This window comes from Rutilus rutilus (assembly GCF_951802725.1).
Source record: "Rutilus rutilus genome assembly, chromosome: 3".
NCBI classification, from domain to species: domain Eukaryota; kingdom Metazoa; phylum Chordata; class Actinopteri; order Cypriniformes; family Leuciscidae; genus Rutilus; species Rutilus rutilus.
Window position 1 is genome coordinate 1640936 of NC_140211.1, and position 19533 is coordinate 1660468.

General features: G+C 38.1%; 1 protein-coding gene across 1 annotated transcript; it reads left to right on the top strand.

Annotated features, from left to right (window-relative positions):
- Nucleotides 1-84: 84 nt before the first annotated feature.
- khnyn (KH and NYN domain containing) lies at nt 85-18960 on the top strand. Its single transcript, XM_084403993.1, has 9 exons — nt 85-302; nt 2047-2284; nt 4160-4294; nt 6009-7351; nt 8874-9004; nt 9959-10055; nt 11072-11179; nt 16164-16265; nt 17683-18960. Exons 2-9 carry the CDS (start codon nt 2057-2059, stop codon nt 17969-17971), a joined length of 2433 nt encoding a protein of 810 aa, XP_084260119.1. The 5' UTR covers nt 85-302; nt 2047-2056; the 3' UTR covers nt 17972-18960.
- The last annotated feature ends 573 nt before the right edge of the window (nt 18961-19533 follow it).

Here is a 19533-nt window from a genome sequence, read left to right on the forward strand (position 1 = left end):
TACGTGACAAAACAAAAGCGCGCCGATTCGATTCCTTGCGCGCGTCCTTTACGTCAGTTACGGTAGAGTCTCATCGCAAACTTTCCCTTTAGTTTCATTTCGACAACAATCATCATGACCAGTCCTGAATGTGGACAAACGAGTCTCCCTAAAGCTCTAGGTGATTTCTGAAACAAAACGAGCCGTTTATAACCGAGAAGGACTCGATCTAGATTGAATTCGGATTGTGTTTATAATCCAGATCGCGAGCGCTTCTTAAACACGTCGAGAAAAGACCCAGTTTAAAGTTATAAGCGATTATGGTAAGAACACGTTTACTGTCCTTCAGTCCTACATATCTTACACACAAACCTGTCCATTTTATTCTTGTGTTTGTGTTTGTCAAGGCTGTGAAACTGTTTCTGCTTTAGTCTAACGAATCGTTTTCAGTTGTTATTCGCTTATGGAACAATATTATTATGCAACCAGTTGAACTTTAATCAGTCGGCCGATGTTTGAACAGTATCGGATGGATATTAATGACTACCCTATTTTTAATCTCATCTGAATATCAACATTTGAGAGATTTGAGGTTAGCTGATCTAATTTTGTATCTCTGTAAAATTGTTGTATTATGTTGAATGTCAAAGTTTTGTTAATGAGGGATTTGTGGACACGTTCATGTTTTTAGATTTGAGTGCATTTATAGTGTTTATTTTGAGGTGAAAATATAAAATTAGACATTTGGTGTCAGATGTTTTGGCAGTTTAATAACAGAAGAATTCCAGTAAAAAGGTTCATCTAAAAGGTACATTTATTCTATGACTTAGGCTATATACAGGCATATCAATATTTACATATTTTATTTGAAGGCCCCGAGTGGCATGTTACCTACCTATTGTAATTGATGGTGTTATTATTCAATAATTCCATGAATTAGCTGTACATATAGGCAAATTGAGTGAAAGTGTTCAATTTGAATTCATAGTTTTGCTACATATCTTCAATTAAAATTTGTGAAATTAAATATGTGGGCTAAATATTCAAAAGCCTTGATATAAGTCATAGAATAAACTTACCTTTCAGATAAATACATTTTTTTCTCGGATAATACATACATATACACACATGTTATATATTTTACAAAATGTTATGTTAGATGTGATTAATTAGGACAGCGCTAATATATATATGTGTGTGTGTGTGTCTGTGTGTGTGTGTGTGTGTGTGTGTGTGTGTGTGTGTGTGTGTGTGTGTAAAATCTATATATAATATAAAATGCTTATTCAACTTCTTTTTAAAATGTTGTTTTGACAATTTAGTTGAATAACTGATGATAGACATTTTTTATAAAATGTATTTGATAGTGCTAATATATATATATATAGATAGATAGATAGATATAGATATATATAGATATAGATAGTAAGTTGACAAATTATGACATAAAAAGTCACATTTATGAGTTAGTATGTATACATTTATCATTATGGCATTGTGGAAATTTTGAAACGAGTCTCTATATTCAGTTACTTTTGTATTTGGGCTTAAAGTGCTAAATTTGTTGAGTGACATTTAATCTTTTGAAAGGCCCTTTTGTTCGAGTCCATAAGCAGAACTTGATGTTTCCAGGGTTGTTCTGACTCATGATCACTGATTCACTGATGCTCTTATATATGTAAAGGATATACTGATGCGGTTCCCTGTGTCTCCGTCAGTGAGTGGATCATGGCTCTCTCAGGCCTGGCTCTGGAAGCATGTGAATTGTCAACAAAATTTGGTTTGAGTCCATAAGCAGAAATTGATATTTCCAGGGTTGTTCTGACTGATGATCACTGAATTGCTGATGCTCTTATATATATATATATTTACCCATAATTTACCCTACTGTAAAGTACTACCATGTTTTCTATTATATATATATATAGGGTGAGTTGACAAAGTATTACATAAAAGGTCAAATTTATGACTTGGTTTGAAAGGCCCTTTAGTTTGAGTCCATGAGCAGAACTCGATGTTTCCAGTGTTGTTCTGATTCACTGATGCTGATCCTCGTGTCTCCCTCAGTGAGTGTGTGATGGCTCTCTCAGGCCCGGCTCTGGAGGAGTGTGTCCCCCGTGTGTGTGTGGAGGATGAGTTCACCTGTGCAGGTGTGCTGGGGGGGGCCCTGCAGGCACTGAGACCCTCGGTGGAGCGAGTGTTCGGGGTCACGCTGGTCATCGGAGCAGAAGAAGAAGAGTCGGCTCAGAGCGGTCTCATCTGGCTCCAGCTGAGCGGATCGACACCAGATGTGCAGGCGGCAAAGGTGCACAACTATCTATCTGTCTGTCTATCTATCTATCTATCTATCTATCTATCTATCTATCTATCTATCTATGTGTCTATCTGTCTGTCTGTCTGTCTGTCTATATATCTATATATCTATCTATCTGTCTGTCTGTCTGTCTGTCTGTCTGTCTGTCTGTCTGTCTGTCTGTCTGTCTGTCTGTCTGTCTGTCTGTCTGTCTGTCTGTCTGTCTGTCTGTCTGTCTGTCAGTCTGTCTGTCTATCTATCATACATGTCAGTGTTGATTACAGCACTTTACCCTCATCCTTCCCTCCTGGGTCAAAATGACATGAAGCCCTGAAATTATACTTAATTTATTTTATTATTTTATATATATTATTATTTTTGTCCAGAAAGCTTATTTTTATTTCAGTTTGATAAAAAAATTCAAATTTTTAATGATATTTTTAGTTATTTTTTATTTTATTTACCTTTAAATGACTAGATTTGATCAATAAATAATAAATAAATACTCATTTAAGCACATTCCTCACATTCTTTCAACTTAAATTCAAAATAACTCACAATTTCATGCATAACCCTTTTAATTCAGCTCTAAATATCTTACATTGGGTGTCTTTGCCGACCTCTTTTGGAAAAATTATAATATATCATGATATTTCATGACTCTAGATTAGTGCTGCACGATTAATCGTATCGCAATCGCAATCGCGATGTCAAGCCTACGCGATTATATGACGCAAAATGCTGCGATTTTATATTAAATAAACAAATTAGCGCTGTTAACGCACTTATTAATGCAAATGCTTTTAAACCATTCATGCGCGATAAGACATAAAAGAACGAGCCGCCTGTGAATGTCCTCCTGACACACACACACATGTACACACACACACACACACACAGATAGACGCGCGCCAGTATCAAGTTCTCTTTCGCGGTAGAACGAACAACACACATGTATGCCAAAATGAACGCGCTGCCTGTGAATGTCCTGACTGTGACAGACAGAAAGACTCGCGCTAATATCGTGCGTGCGCACAAAACAGCATGACAGAATACAGTTATCTTTCGAGCTTGAACGAACAATAACACAAACAATTATGCAAAAATGTATTTTTGTCGAGTGTCTTCATAACATAAGAGTAGTCTTATGATGAACACGAAGAGTTGTGATAACTCGTGAAAGAATGAGGCGCGTGTGAGATCCGCGTCTCTGACAGCGGCTGGTCTTAAAGGGACAGTACAGTAGCCACTAATTACATCTGATCTGTCGCTAAAGTTATTCTTTTTTTTTTTCAATTTCTTTTTTATTATTATTATTTTTCTTTAACCTGACATGTATGGTTATATGTACTCTTGTATGTAAATTATCTTTTGTTCTTGTTAAAATGCAAAAAAAAAATATATATGTTGCTAAAGTTAATCAAAGAACAAAGGGAACAGAGAAAAACACTCACTGCTCTTGACTAAAGAACTTTTTTCTTTAGGCTGATTATCACTAATCTGTGTGTGCATTTATTTTCCTTGAGAACCAAGCAAGTTGACTCATGAAACCATTTGTTTATTATATCGCATATCGCAATCGTAATCGCAATATTGACCTCAATTATCGCAATATGACATTTTCCCCAAATCGTGCAGCCCTACTCTAGATGGCCTTATGGCTCTATATGGAGCAAATGAGAAAAAAAAAAAAAAAAACATTTTCTAAATATCTTCTGGGTCAAAATGCCCCGTACCTGCCATCGATCTACAGTCGGAAAGTTTCTAACTAACTCGAGGCTTCAATGTAAGATCAGTTCAGAGCCCATAACTGACCCTACTGTAAAGTGCTACCATGGTTTCTGTTATTGCTATTGTGTGAATTGTTGATTTACTCGCGACTCTTAGATTTTCGTGAAAGGTGTCGTCAATCAGGAAGCTCAGCAAGAGTTCCAGTTTCCCGAAGTGCTTCACTGTGTGTTCTGTGGTGCCAAAGGGCTGTTTATGGACTGCCTGACTAAAAATACCTCTGCGCATATAGTGGTAAGTGAAAATATCATGTACTCCAATGCATTATTTTATGTTTCGTTGGCAGTATTTTGTCTTACTGTCCCGAGAAATATCTAATAATTCTTGAAACAAGATAAAGTTCCCTGGAGAAACAAAATAAAAATGCATAACTTGAATATACGGTATCTTGAAAAACACACAAGTGTGGCATTTTAATTTTAATAGTGGTCTAGGAAAAGTTTGCTTTCTGTAATCAAGTTTTTGTCTAATAAATGACATGTGCATGGAAAGTGTACATTTGGGAAAACGTAACATTTTAGTGGAAAAAGTACAAACGCTTTTAAGGTTTTAGTGTCCCCTAAATATCTAAGTAAGAAGATAGCGGTTACCTGAGAAACCGCACAAAATGCAAGATAAATGTTTCAAAACAAAAATTAGGGATGTACGGTATATCGGCCACCTCATCGGTATTGGCTGATATATGTTCATTTTTAATGTTATCGTTATCGGCCCGATAAGATAATTTCTCCGATATATTAAAGCTGATAAATCATGTAGTATTTCCTTCAGCTGAGACTCTTCAGATGCGCACAGTGTTTGAACTGCTTGAAATATGATTGGAATCACTTTAAAAAAGGAAAATACAGTAAAGTAGTGCAGATCTGTCATATCGGCTACATAAAACGATCATGAGAACACTATAATTGTGTGTTTGGGACATAGTGAGACTTTTGTTTTTGTAATCAGGCTCTCAAAAAGTATATACAAATGTGAATTTAGATTTATCTGCAAGTATATCGGTTATGGGCTTTCAATTATAAAGAATGATCGGTTATCGGTATCGGCCAAAATGTTCATATCGGTGCATCTCTAATAAAAATGCATACAGTACATAACATGCAAGTTGAAGTTTATCTGAAAGGTTGCAAAATAAAATGCATGAAATGCAAGATAAAGTTTACCTGCGAAATCTAATTTAAATGTATACATACTAGGGGTGTAACAATATATCATGTCATAATATATCACAATACAAAAATACAACAATATATATCGTGGTTAGTGACAGTATGTATCGTGTACAATGTCACAACGTTTACAGAGTTTAGTGTCAGTACTACATTAAACTACTATATATCATGTTGAATATAATGTATAAGAATGCAATGGGGGAATATTTGTTGGTCCTGATAATGCCAAATGTCTTATATTACCAGTAAAAAGTGGCCAACATTATTTTAAATAGGCTATATCTAGTCAGTGACAGAGTGCATGCATATTCATCTAAAATACTTCTGTATTTTCAACTTCAGAATCATGAATATTATTATATTATTCATCATTGTCCTGTGCATTGGGTCACCAGCACCAAGTCACCTTGTTAACCTTTTCCCATATGTCTTGGAGTATCGCAATTATATCGTACCGTTAGTTGAGTATCGTGACATGAGGGTATCGTTAGACTCCTAATGCATACTAATTTGCCCGTGAATATGCTCTTGAATTGCTTACTGCATCACTAATAAAAATGCATACAGTACTAATGAATAACATGCAAGATGAAGGTTATCTGAAAGGTTGTGAAATAAAATGCATGAAATGCAAGATAAAGTTTACCTGAGATACAAAATTAAAATGCATACTAATTTGCCGTGACTATGCTCTTGAATTGCCATAGTAAATCCTGTTGTGTAGTTATAATGATCCCGGTTCTGTTTGTTAAACCTGTCTCCAAACCCTCCTGCAGCTGGGATCCCAAGGCTTTCTCCTCATAACCGGACTGGCAGAACCTGTGGTGAAAGCCTACTCCTTTATCACAGACCTGGTGGAGAAATACAGGAGTAGCCAGGGACGGCGTGCCGAGACCGGGATCGGGATAGCGGGAGAATCCCTGGAGTCGCGTCGGGCCTTCAAGTCCCTGGTTGAGAATCTGGAGGACCGGCACACCCTTGACCTGCTGGTGTTACCGGTGATGGTGAAGGAGGCTCTGCTGGACCTGGTGAAGCAGTCCGGATTGGACTCGTATGCAAAGCGGCACCAGGAAGGTCTAATCCCATTGGAAGCCAATGGATCATTAGCGGTGCAGAGAAGCGTTTATAATCATACCGCAGAAAACTCACATTCCCAGCATCCGCAATCTGCTTATGACAGGATTAACAGCACGGATGATTTCAGAAATGAATCCCACGGTCCGTTTCCCCAAGGCTTTACCCTCGACTCACCTGAGTCTCCAGAACCAGAACCTGAATCCGAGACTCCTGCTGTTCCGTCGTCCGCGAGAAACAAAGAGGAGTTCGAGCACCTTCTCAAGTTCTTCAGCGCCATGGGATTCACCGAAGAGGTTGTGCACGACGTTCTGGCCCGAACCGGCCCTAAAGAAGCGTCGCAGCTTCTGGATTTGATTCAACAGGAGCACGACAAAACTAACCAGCGGAAGAATAAAGACAATGCGGTTGGCGAAACGCACGAGGCCACTGAAGTAGGAGAGGAGAATGCTAAAGAGGAAGACTTCGTCTTGGGGGTGTTGAAGAAGGCGGCGGCCACTTGTGGATACACTGAGGACAGAGTGATGGAAGTGTATGGCAATCTACCCGAGCTCAAGCCACACGAGCTGCTCATGCAACTGCAGAAACAAGAGTTCGCCGAACATGCGATTGGGACGAGAAATGGTGGAAAGCGAGCTGATTGGACGATTGAGACGAAACCAGTGGCAGATTTTGAAAAAGTCGATTCTGGGAGCAGAAACGGAGCGACCAAGCTTGGCATGTCCAAACCGTTAAGCGTTCCCTCCGTGAGAGGCCCGCCAATGACTACATACGCCTTCGAAACCTTGATCCCCGACTCACAGCCAGGGAATCTGCCGGCACAGTCGCCTCCACGGAGGATCAAACCAAACACGGATCTCGGTTTCCCAAATCTCCCCAATCACGTCATCGCGCCCAAACCGAGAGCGTCGGAGACGTCTGTGGTCACAGGACCTCAGCGGTTCCTCGAGAGCCTGAAGACGCCATTCAAACTGCATCTGTCGGACGAGCCTGGCGACCCCATGCTGCGTCAGGTCATCATCGACGGCAGCAATGTTGCAATGAGGTAGGCTTGCTACGATAGTCTATATAACAGACACTACAGTTCAAAAACTGAATGGTGTCTGCTTAATAAACCGTGAGCTGAACGAGAGTCGCAGCACAGATCAGCAACAGGAGACAGATTTCATCTATCACGAGAGCGAAGAACTGACTGACAACTGAAATGTATTTTAAGCGAATTTTGTTGTTGTGTTTTTCATTAACAATAATAGGCTAATGAACTCACCATTCAAGCAAACCGCCCCGAATTGGCGCTAATTTGAAAGCGAAACTAAAATGCACACAGCCGCAGCATTTTACTTTCGCCTTTAAATTAGCGATTTAAAAGCCCCCGCCGGTGATACCGGTATTACCGGTGTTGTCACACGTCGATTACCGGTGGGAAAATATCCTCACCGCCACATCCCTAAATGAGGTAAACATCGCAATATGATGCGTGCTATAGAGGGCGTGTCTCGGTCGACTGCCATATTGAAAGAAAATGTTGTCGACATGGATCAATTTGATGATATTTGGTGTGTTTTTGTGCTGACTGACTTCATATTAATTGATTAAATGTAAAAAATTTGACATAAAATAAAATGCATTCATTTAGTTAGGTTAGAAAAATGCCATTATTCAAATCTAATTGGATGTATGCATTATATTTTATGTTAAATTCTTACATTTAATCAATAAATATTAATAAAAATAGATATTAAATTACCCCTTTTTATCCCTTACAACTCATCTTTGATCACCAAAATGACATATTTAAACTTTTTTTCCTTGGAAAAAAATGTCTTCATGCCTTAAAATATCTTGAATGTAACGCGACACCCTTGCCTCATTTAATATGCGCGGTTCTATGAATATGCAAATGAGCCCCGCCTCCACTCACTCACTCAGCTCAGAGATCCACTGGTTGACGATCACACGTTGATCTGATTGGTTACAAGGTAGTTTGTGACGTCAGAAACACCAGCGATTTCAAAGCGTGTTTTTGAGACTGTCTTTGGTTCACTGCAGTTTTAAGGAGAAAATACTCAGCAATGGTGTCGACTTATGAACTTACACATGCTTTGTCTTAACGCACATTAAAAACACCACATAGACACATAAACAACATTAAAAGCTGGATTTTCACCACAGGGGGACTTTAAAACAAGACTGCATATTCATAGAACCTCGTATACTAAATGAGCCAAGGGTGTCGAGTTACATCCCAGCTATTTTAAGAACATGTTTAAATATGTAATTTTGGTGATCAAAGATGAGTTCTAAGGGATAAAATTATTGACTACAGGGAGACTTGCATGTTGATGTATTCGTACTGGAAATACAGAGGATGAACAGCGCTTTTGCAGTGACGAGAAGACATGATGGCATTACTGATAAGATAATCCTGAGCCAGCTGATGATGCGTTAGGGTTAGGGTTAGGGGTTCCTAATGCTGATGAGGGAGTGAATGTTTCAGTGTTTACTCACACGAACCAGGGAGTGAAATGAGCAGTGAAACTGTGTGAATGTGATCTGATCCTCCACAGTCACGGGTTGGGAGTGTTCTTCTCCTGTCGAGGCATCGCTCTGGCCGTTCAGCACTTCTGGGCAAGAGGACATCGAGAAATCACTGTGTTCATCCCTCAGTGGAGGCAGAAGTTTAACTCCAAGACTAAAGGTGAGGCTCACTTTATGCCTCAGTGACATCTTAAGGCTCGTTCACACCAAGAACTATACGTTTCTTGAGACAAAATGCATTTTTCTATTCCACTGCACTTCTTTTCCAGTTGTTTTTCAGTGTAAACACGTGCTAGGCTGAGGACTTTGGGGCCTGTCGCTTTAAATGCACGAGCGCTTCAAAGTCAGGTGGATTCTGATTGGCTGCCAATATTTTGATTGTCCATCATCAAGCAGGAATCGATCAGGGATGTGTTTCCCGAAACCATCGTTCTAACGAACATTCGCAAACAGCATCGCAGAGTTGTGTGTTTGGAGCGACAGATCTCGGCCTGCGGTTAGAAGAAGAGTTTCTTGTTTTCATGACATGTGGACTCAATAAATCATTATTTTGAGGAATATAAGCAAGCTGACATTCAGTACAATCTATATATGTTTATTTATAATACATACAAATGTCATTTACGTCTTTTAGTTTGTCAAGAGATTTAAAGCGTAGTTTTTGAAGAGTGCGCATGTGCGAACGAGCTCTAGATCGAGTCTGTGATTGAATCTGGAAATAAAGCAAAACAACTGAGAACATTTTGAGATAGTCCTCAGATGCCTCAAACAGATTTATTAAAAGTAGTTATGACATCATTATCCAATGATATCGTTCCTCTATGCCTTTATGGTAATAGTTGTGTGGACTTCCCTGTTCTCAAAGAGTTAGAATGATCAGTAAAACATTGTAGTTAAAGTTACCATTAATGGTTGGAGAAAGAAGCTTGTGAACGCCACCTACTGGTCACGCAAGGAAAGCTCAGCCCAAACATGCAAACAAGCCCATTGAAGAAGTTTTCGTGAAAGTGTCATTTATTAAATGCGATCTACATGATTAAATGCTAATTAATATGCAGTGCTGGGCAAACAAGGTCAATCTTGTATTATTTAGTGTGCTCTGTGTTTCCTGTAGAGAAGCATTACCTGACTGACCTGCATGATCTGGGTTTCGTCTCATACACTCCCTCCAGAGAGGTCGAGGGCAAGAGAATCAACTCCTACGACGACCGGTAACTCATCATCTCCTCTCAGACCAACACTGTTCCAGAGGGACCATTTCTCTCTTCTGCAAAACATGGAAGAAGATACTTTGAGAAATTATGGTTTGAATGAGTAAATGATGACAGAAATATACATATTTCGTTCAAAATCAAAGATCATCTGTAATATTATCTGACAATTTAGTTGATGTTCAAACAACAACTATCAGTTTTATCATCAGAATTTAAGTTATTGTGTTTTTCTTGCCATGATTTCCATCATTTAAGAATTTTAAATATATGTATTTGAAATGCATATAAAATATCCATGCATTTGAATAACACAGTTTTTAACTTAACACACTAATAAACGTAATGTCAGTCAAACATAAATGAACAGATTTCTGCTCTCAAAATATACATTCAATCCCCTGCAATCAGCATAAATCTGTTCATTGTAAAAACAATTCGATTTTTTTATGAATATGGTTCAAATATGACTAGCTGTGAAACAAGCAATATCCAGTTAGTTAAAATGTATGAGATTGAAGTAAACTGGATTTATTGATGATAAATGTATAAACCTGGTTATTGTACATTTAAAACGTTCAATTTATTAATACTAATACAGAAATATGACCTGTACATAAATGTAAAAAAATAAAAAAATCATATATTTATGACTGACAAGTTTATTATTTTATTATATTATATTAATTTTCAGACTATGTTTATACTTTTTAACTGAATTTAATTGTTTTCACAATAATTTATACTGATTTAAGCTATTTGAATGAATCCATTTTGAATAAAATCAAAGCAAATAGTTAATGATAAACTATGCCATGAAATCTGATCAGTTTCAGTTATGTTCGACTGACAGTTTAATAAGTTTATTAGTTTATGTAACTAATGTAATTCAAACGGAAGGACATTTTATATGCAGTTGAAGCACACAAATCTTACATTTATGCCTGAATATGTGTTTTGAGCGGCAGCTGTGATGAAACGCTGATTTCTCCAGATGACGAGTGATTGTTCTTCAGGTTCATGCTGGCGCTGGCGCAGAAGACGAACGGAGTGATCGTGACGAACGACAACCTGCGGGATCTAGTGGACGAATCGCCGGCGTGGAGAGACATCATAAAGAAGAGGTAGAACTGACAGTGTAGTTACACTCATTTATCTTCAGTTCCCCCTGGCATAACTCGTGTAAAGTGTGGTGTTTCAGACAGAAGTGTATTTCTGCTGCCTTCCTTCTGAAACAGTCACATTTAAAGAGTTATCCTGAATTATCAATGCCTTAAAGTGCCCCTGTTGTGCTACTATTAAGACTCCTGTTTATGTTTATGAGTCTCTTACAACAGGTTCACATTCATCCAAGGTCAAAAACACTCTCATAATATCCATATATTTTCTCTCAGTGTCTGAAACGCTTCGTTCAAAGATTCAGTCTCTCTAAGCCCCTCCTCTCTGAGAGCTGCTCTGCTGTGATTGGTCAGAAAGCAAACGCTCATTATCATATCTGAATCTGAGCTCTTGATCACAGTGATACGAACAGTGACGATGGCGTGGGTTTTACCGTATCAGTCTCATCAAAACAGCGTCTTCTCCACATGAACAACACGAACCAAACTCTTCAAGTCTCAGATACACTACAGTGTTTGAGGGCGGGGCTAAGAGACGCTGCTCAGCCAATCGGGTGACATTATGCAAATTAGGGTAACACTTTCTTTTACAGTGTCCTTGTTACATAATGTTACATGTAACAGTAAATTATGCATAATTACACGCAACTAACCATCAACCAAATCCTAATCCTACCCTAACCCTGCAGTAAGTGCATGTAGTTGCTTAATATTACTCAGTACTTAAATTGTGTAACTCAAATTAGTTACAAACCTTCAGCAGGAAGTGAGACTGAATTACTGACGACTCGTTTCAGTTCAGAATCAACTCTTTCTTTCAGGAGACACAAACTACATTCACACACAGCTCTATTACACACACACACATCTCTATTACACACACACACAGCTCTATTACACACACACATCTCTATTACACACAGCTCTGTTACACACACACACATAGCTCTATTACACACATCTCTATTACACACAGCTCTATTACACACACACAGCTCTATTACACACACACAGCTCTATTACACACACACACATCTCTATTACACACACACAGCTCTATTACACACACACACATCTCTATTACACACACACAGCTTTATTACACACACACAGCTCTATTACACACACACACATCTCTATTACACACACACAGCTCTATTACACACACACACAGCTCTATTACACACACACATCTCTATTACACACAGCTCTGTTACACACACACACATAGCTCTATTACACACATCTCTATTACACACAGGTCTATTACACACACACAGCTCTATTACACACACACAGCTCTATTACACACACACAGCTCTATTACACACACACACATCTCTATTACACACACACAGCTTTATTACACACACACAGCTCTATTACACACACACACATCTCTATTACACACACACAGCTCTATTACACACACACACAGCTCTATTACACACACACATCTCTATTACACACACACAGCTCTATTACACACACACACAGCTCTATTACACACACACATCTCTATTACACACAGCTCTGTTACACACACACACATAGCTCTATTACACACATCTCTATTACACACAGCTCTATTACACACACACAGCTCTATTACACACACACACATCTCTATTACACACACAGCTCTATTACACACACACATCTCTATTACACACAGCTCTATTACACACACACACATCTCTATTACACACACAGCTCTATTACACACACACACATCTCTATTACACACACAGCTCTATTACACACACACATCTCTATTACACACAGCTCTATTACACACATCTCTATTACACACAGCTCTATTACACACAGCTCTATTACACACAGCTCTATTACACACATCTCTATTACACACAGCTCTATTACACACATCTCTATTACACACAGCTCTATTACACACATCTCTATTACACACAGCTCTGTTACACACACACACATAGCTCTATTACACACATCTCTATTACACACAGCTCTATTACACACATCTCTATTACACACAGCTCTATTACACACATCTCTATTACACACAGCTCTATTACACACATCTCTATTACACACACACACATCTCTATTACACACACACAGCTTTATTACACACACACAGCTCTATTACACACACACACATCTCTATTACACACATCTCTATTACACACAGCTCTATTACACACACACAGCTCTATTACACACAGCTCTATTACACACATCTCTATTACACACAGCTCTATTACACACATCTCTATTACACACAGCTCTATTACACACATCTCTATTACACACAGCTCTATTACACACACACAGCTCTATTACACACACACACATCTCTATTACACACACACAGCTTTATTACACACACACAGCTCTATTACACACACACACATCTCTATTACACACACACAGCTCTATTACACACACACACAGCTCTATTACACACACACATCTCTATTACACACAGCTCTGTTACACACACACACATAGCTCTATTACACACATCTCTATTACACACAGGTCTATTACACACACACAGCTCTATTACACACACACAGCTCTATTACACACACACAGCTCTATTACACACACACACATCTCTATTACACACACACAGCTTTATTACACACACACAGCTCTATTACACACACACACATCTCTATTACACACACACAGCTCTATTACACACACACACAGCTCTATTACACACACACATCTCTATTACACACACACAGCTCTATTACACACACACACAGCTCTATTACACACACACATCTCTATTACACACAGCTCTGTTACACACACACACATAGCTCTATTACACACATCTCTATTACACACAGCTCTATTACACACACACAGCTCTATTACACACACACACATCTCTATTACACACACAGCTCTATTACACACACACATCTCTATTACACACAGCTCTATTACACACACACACATCTCTATTACACACACAGCTCTATTACACACACACACATCTCTATTACACACACAGCTCTATTACACACACACATCTCTATTACACACAGCTCTATTACACACATCTCTATTACACACAGCTCTATTACACACAGCTCTATTACACACAGCTCTATTACACACATCTCTATTACACACAGCTCTATTACACACATCTCTATTACACACAGCTCTATTACACACATCTCTATTACACACAGCTCTGTTACACACACACACATAGCTCTATTACACACATCTCTATTACACACAGCTCTATTACACACATCTCTATTACACACAGCTCTATTACACACATCTCTATTACACACATCTCTATTACACACACACACATCTCTATTACACACACACAGCTTTATTACACACACACAGCTCTATTACACACACACACATCTCTATTACACACATCTCTATTACACACAGCTCTATTACACACACACAGCTCTATTACACACAGCTCTATTACACACATCTCTATTACACACAGCTCTATTACACACATCTCTATTACACACAGCTCTATTACACACATCTCTATTACACACAGCTCTATTACACACACACAGCTCTATTACACACACACACATCTCTATTACACACACACAGCTTTATTACACACACACAGCTCTATTACACACACACACATCTCTATTACACACACACAGCTCTATTACACACACACACAGCTCTATTACACACACACATCTCTATTACACACAGCTCTGTTACACACACACACATAGCTCTATTACACACATCTCTATTACACACAGCTCTATTACACACACACAGCTCTATTACACACACACACATCTCTATTACACACACACAGCTCTATTACATACACACACACATCTCTATTACACACACACAGCTCTATTACACACACACAGCTCTATTACACACACACACACACACACACACAGCTCTATTACACACACACACATCTCTATTACACACACACAGCTCTATTACACACACACACACACACACACACACACAGCTCTATTACACACACACAGCTCTATTACACACACACACACACAGCTCTATTACACACACACACACACACACACACACACACACACACACACAGCTCTATTACACACAGCTCTATGACACACAGCTCTATTACACACACACACACACAGCTCTATTACACACAGCTCTATTACACACACACACACACAGCTCTATTACACACAGCTCTATTACACACACACACACACAGCTCTATTACACACAGCTCTATTACACACAGCTCTATTACACACACACACACACAGCTCTATTACACACAGCTCTATTACACACACACACACACAGCTCTATTACACACACACACACACACACACACACACACACACACAGCTCTATTACACACACACACACACACACACACACACACACACAGCTCTATTACACACACACAGCTCTATTACACACACACACACACAGCTCTATTACACACACACACACACACACACACACACACAGCTCTATTACACACAGCTCTATGACACACACACAGCTCTATTACACACAGCTCTATTACACACACACACACACAGCTCTATTACACACAGCTCTATTACACACACACACACACAGCTCTATTACACACACACACACACAGCTCTATTACACACAGCTCTATTACACACACACACACACACACACATCTCTATTACACACAGCTCTGTTACACACACACACATCTCTATTACACACAGCTCTATTACACACACACACACACACACACACACACAGCTCTATTACACACAGCTCTATTACACACACACACACACACACACACACACACAGCTCTATTACACACACACACACACACACACACACACACACAGCTCTATTACACACACACACACAGCTCTATTACACACACACACACACACACACACACACACACACAGCTCTATTACACACGTCTCTATGACACACAGTTGTTCTCATCAGTGATTGGCTTGTGTGTCAGTTTGCTCCAGTACGTGTTTGCTGGAGATCTCTTCATGTTGCCTGATGATCCTCTGGGCCGTGGCGGACCTCACCTGAGAGACTTCCTGCACAAACACAACAGGTGATCCTCACTTCTACTGAGAAATCTGTGTGTTTGTCATGATACACACGACTGCTCAACACTGTGAGATTATTAAATGTGTCTGAAAGAGTCTCTTCTGCTCACCAAGGCTTCGTCTATCAGATCAAAAATACAGTAAAAACAGTGAAATATTATTCTAATGTAAATCATCTGTTCTCTATGTGAATATACAGTAAAGTGTAATTTATATCCTGTGATCAAAGCTGATGTTCAGCATCATTACTCCAGTCTTCAGTGTCACATGATCCTTCACACATCACTCTAATATGAGGATCTGATGCTCAAGAAACATTTATGATTATTATCAGTGTTGAAAACACATTTTATTTGATTTTTCAGGATTATTTTTGATGAATAGGAAGTTCAAAAGAACAGCATTTATTTGAAAAATAATCTTTTGTAACATTATACATGTATTCACTGTCACTTTTGATCAATTCGGTGTGTCCCTGATGAGTAAAAGTATTACTTTATATAAAAGGTCTTACTGAACTCAGAGTTTTGAATGGTAGTGTGCATCATTTATTTCTGTTTTTGACAGAATTTACAGTGCATTGTTTTTATACACAAACTCAGATCATTATTATAACTGAATATTAACAACATTTATGCCAAAGTTTGCATTAGTGTTGTTTTCCTGATAAACACAGTGCCGTTTATTCGGAGATCCACCAAACGAGGCCATTTATTTGTGAAATATGAAAGCAGTGATAAACTTTTCATTTCATGCCAGTGTTGACTTTTAGCAGATATTCATGTCTGATCTTCACAGTCTTGAGTTTCTTCAGTCTTCCTCTTATAGGAAAGCAAACCCAAGACTATTGTTAATATCTTTTTTTTATTATTTAATCAGGCACACATTAATAGTACATAACAATAGGTAAAATGCGGCAGATTTAGCCAACGCTGGCTATTTTTCATCCGTTGTCCCTTTTGCAGGGTTAAGGTTGTCCCTTTTGCAGGGTTAAGGACATACACAACACAAGAATAATAAATAAATAAAAACTACCATACCAGAATACCTATACATTTGTATTTCTTTTGCACAATTTTGATTCATATTTTCAGCTTTTTTGTTTAATTCTTTCAACTCCGTTGGAAGTCTATTCCACTCACGTGTTCCTCTAAAAGCCAAAGAGACCTTACAGTTATATGACCGTCCTGTTATCTGATCAATATAACCCTTAAAAACAGGGGGAGCGAGGCCAGATAGAATCTTAAAAACAAGTATCAAATCAGCATATTGAATCTTAAATACTACAATGAAGAAAACTATCTGGGCTTTTTATCTAGGACCTTGAGAGTTTGTTTATACATGATTTCAACCGGTTTTAGAAATGCTTTGCATGTTTTTGTCATACAGTGTAACATGCGTCTCCTGTTAATGTGTTCTCAGCGGTTCTCCTGTTCCCGGAAGCCACACGTTTGCCGGTTCCTCGTCCTCCTTCTCTCCATCACCCGCGCCCCGCGCTCACACCGAGCTCCTGCAGTACCGGGACCGGACCCCAGGGGGCAGAGGTCAGGAGGTCAGCGAGAGGTCAGTGGAGGAGACGCTGGCGCTCCAGCAGAGTTTACTGCCCATCTTCCCCGGTCAGGAGAGCGTGATCATCATGATCCTTCAGTGTCACCCGGCGCTTCGAGACCTGGACCGAATCACGCACCTCGTGCTGGAGCAACAGGAGTAATCACCGTCTCATAATGCCTTTTAAATCTTAATCATAATTTATACATTCACGAAGACACGTTTTTAAAGTGTACTTGTGCTTTTATGAGCCGTTTATAATCTGTGCAACACTGAACCAGCGAGATACATGCTTTAGAGATACACAGCACATTGTTAGTTAACGCATAAACTAATGTTAACAAATACTTCTACGGCGTTTATTAATCTTAGTTCATTTAAACATGATTAAAATCAAAAACGTCATTTATTAACATTAGTTAATGCACTGAACAAACAATGAACAATTATATTAGAGAAGATAAATGCTTTAGAAATATAACAAACCAGTCCGGTAACACTTTATAATAACCTTCAGTTGTAGGTCATTAATAAGTGGTTAGTTAATGATAAACATTCATAAATGATTAGCAAGTGATTTACTAACATTTTATGTATGTTTTGTATGTTAATACAAAAAACAATTATGAAACGCATATTCATGTTTTGTAAATGATTAGTTAATCATTAACTAATCAATTGTAAATGACTTGTAACTGAATCTACAAAACATGCATAAAATAATGACCATATCACTTATTAATCATTTATGAACACATAGTCATGTTTCGTAAATAATTAGTTAATCATTTACTAATCACTTGTAACGGAACATAAAACGTTAGTATATCACTTGCTAATCATTTTGTTCTGTAAATGATCAGTTCATCATTAACTAACCACTTATAAATGACTTACAACTGAACGTTATTATAAAGCTTTACCACAAATAAGTGTTACCGTTATTTGAAATGTTGTTGATGACTATTTATTTTCACACGCTTCTTTCTTAAAGTAAGAATTACCGGAAAAACAAAAATCAGAGTTTTATTTTCAACTGTTTTCTTTCAGGGACTGCGGGTGTAATTGAGCAATGCATGTTTACATTTTGTATTTTTATACTAATGTTCATTAACATGCAATGTCCCTATTAAATGAATTAAATACATAAAACGTGTTGTCAGTGAGTTTGTGTGACAGGTAATCTACATAAAACAGACCAACAGTATTCCCCCGGCTATTCATTTATTGTTATATTTATTATTATTTTATGATTATGATGTTATTCTTTGACAAACGAGGTGCTTGTTTGTTTAATTCTGACTGTTCTTTTACTGACTGCTAATATGTTATTAAAATCATTTCTAAATAACAAACTTACAGTTGCATTGACAAGAACCTGTTGGAGACAGTTGAGTAAAATGAAGTAATATTTTCTGAGAACGATTATTATCTACACCTGTGTTTAATGTTAACTTAACTCCTGTTTTTACTCTATTTCTTTTTTAGTTTACAAAACGGCCATCTGAAAGATCAATCTATATTCCTGACACTTCTTATGTAAAAATGTGGATTATGAGTCTTAAAGATGCATGAAGGTGTGTTCAAATTACCAGACATTAAATGCAACATGGAAAATTATAATAAATTGAAATTGTAATAACTTTTTTAAAGTCCCGCTGTAGTCAATAATTGTCTCTCTTACAACTCATCTTTGATCACCAAAATGATATATTTAAAAGTTTT

Excerpts from the sequence above, each read along its gene's own strand:
- khnyn (XM_084403993.1), top strand. The coding sequence starts at position 2,057 with ATGGCTCTCTCAGGCCCGGCTCTGGAGGAGTGTGTCCCCCGTGTGTGT. Across the intron at positions 10,056-11,071 it reads ATCAACTCCTACGACGACCG|GTTCATGCTGGCGCTGGCGC; the intron begins GTAACTCATCAT and ends ATTGTTCTTCAG. Across the intron at positions 11,180-16,163 it reads AGAGACATCATAAAGAAGAG|TTTGCTCCAGTACGTGTTTG; the intron begins GTAGAACTGACA and ends CTTGTGTGTCAG.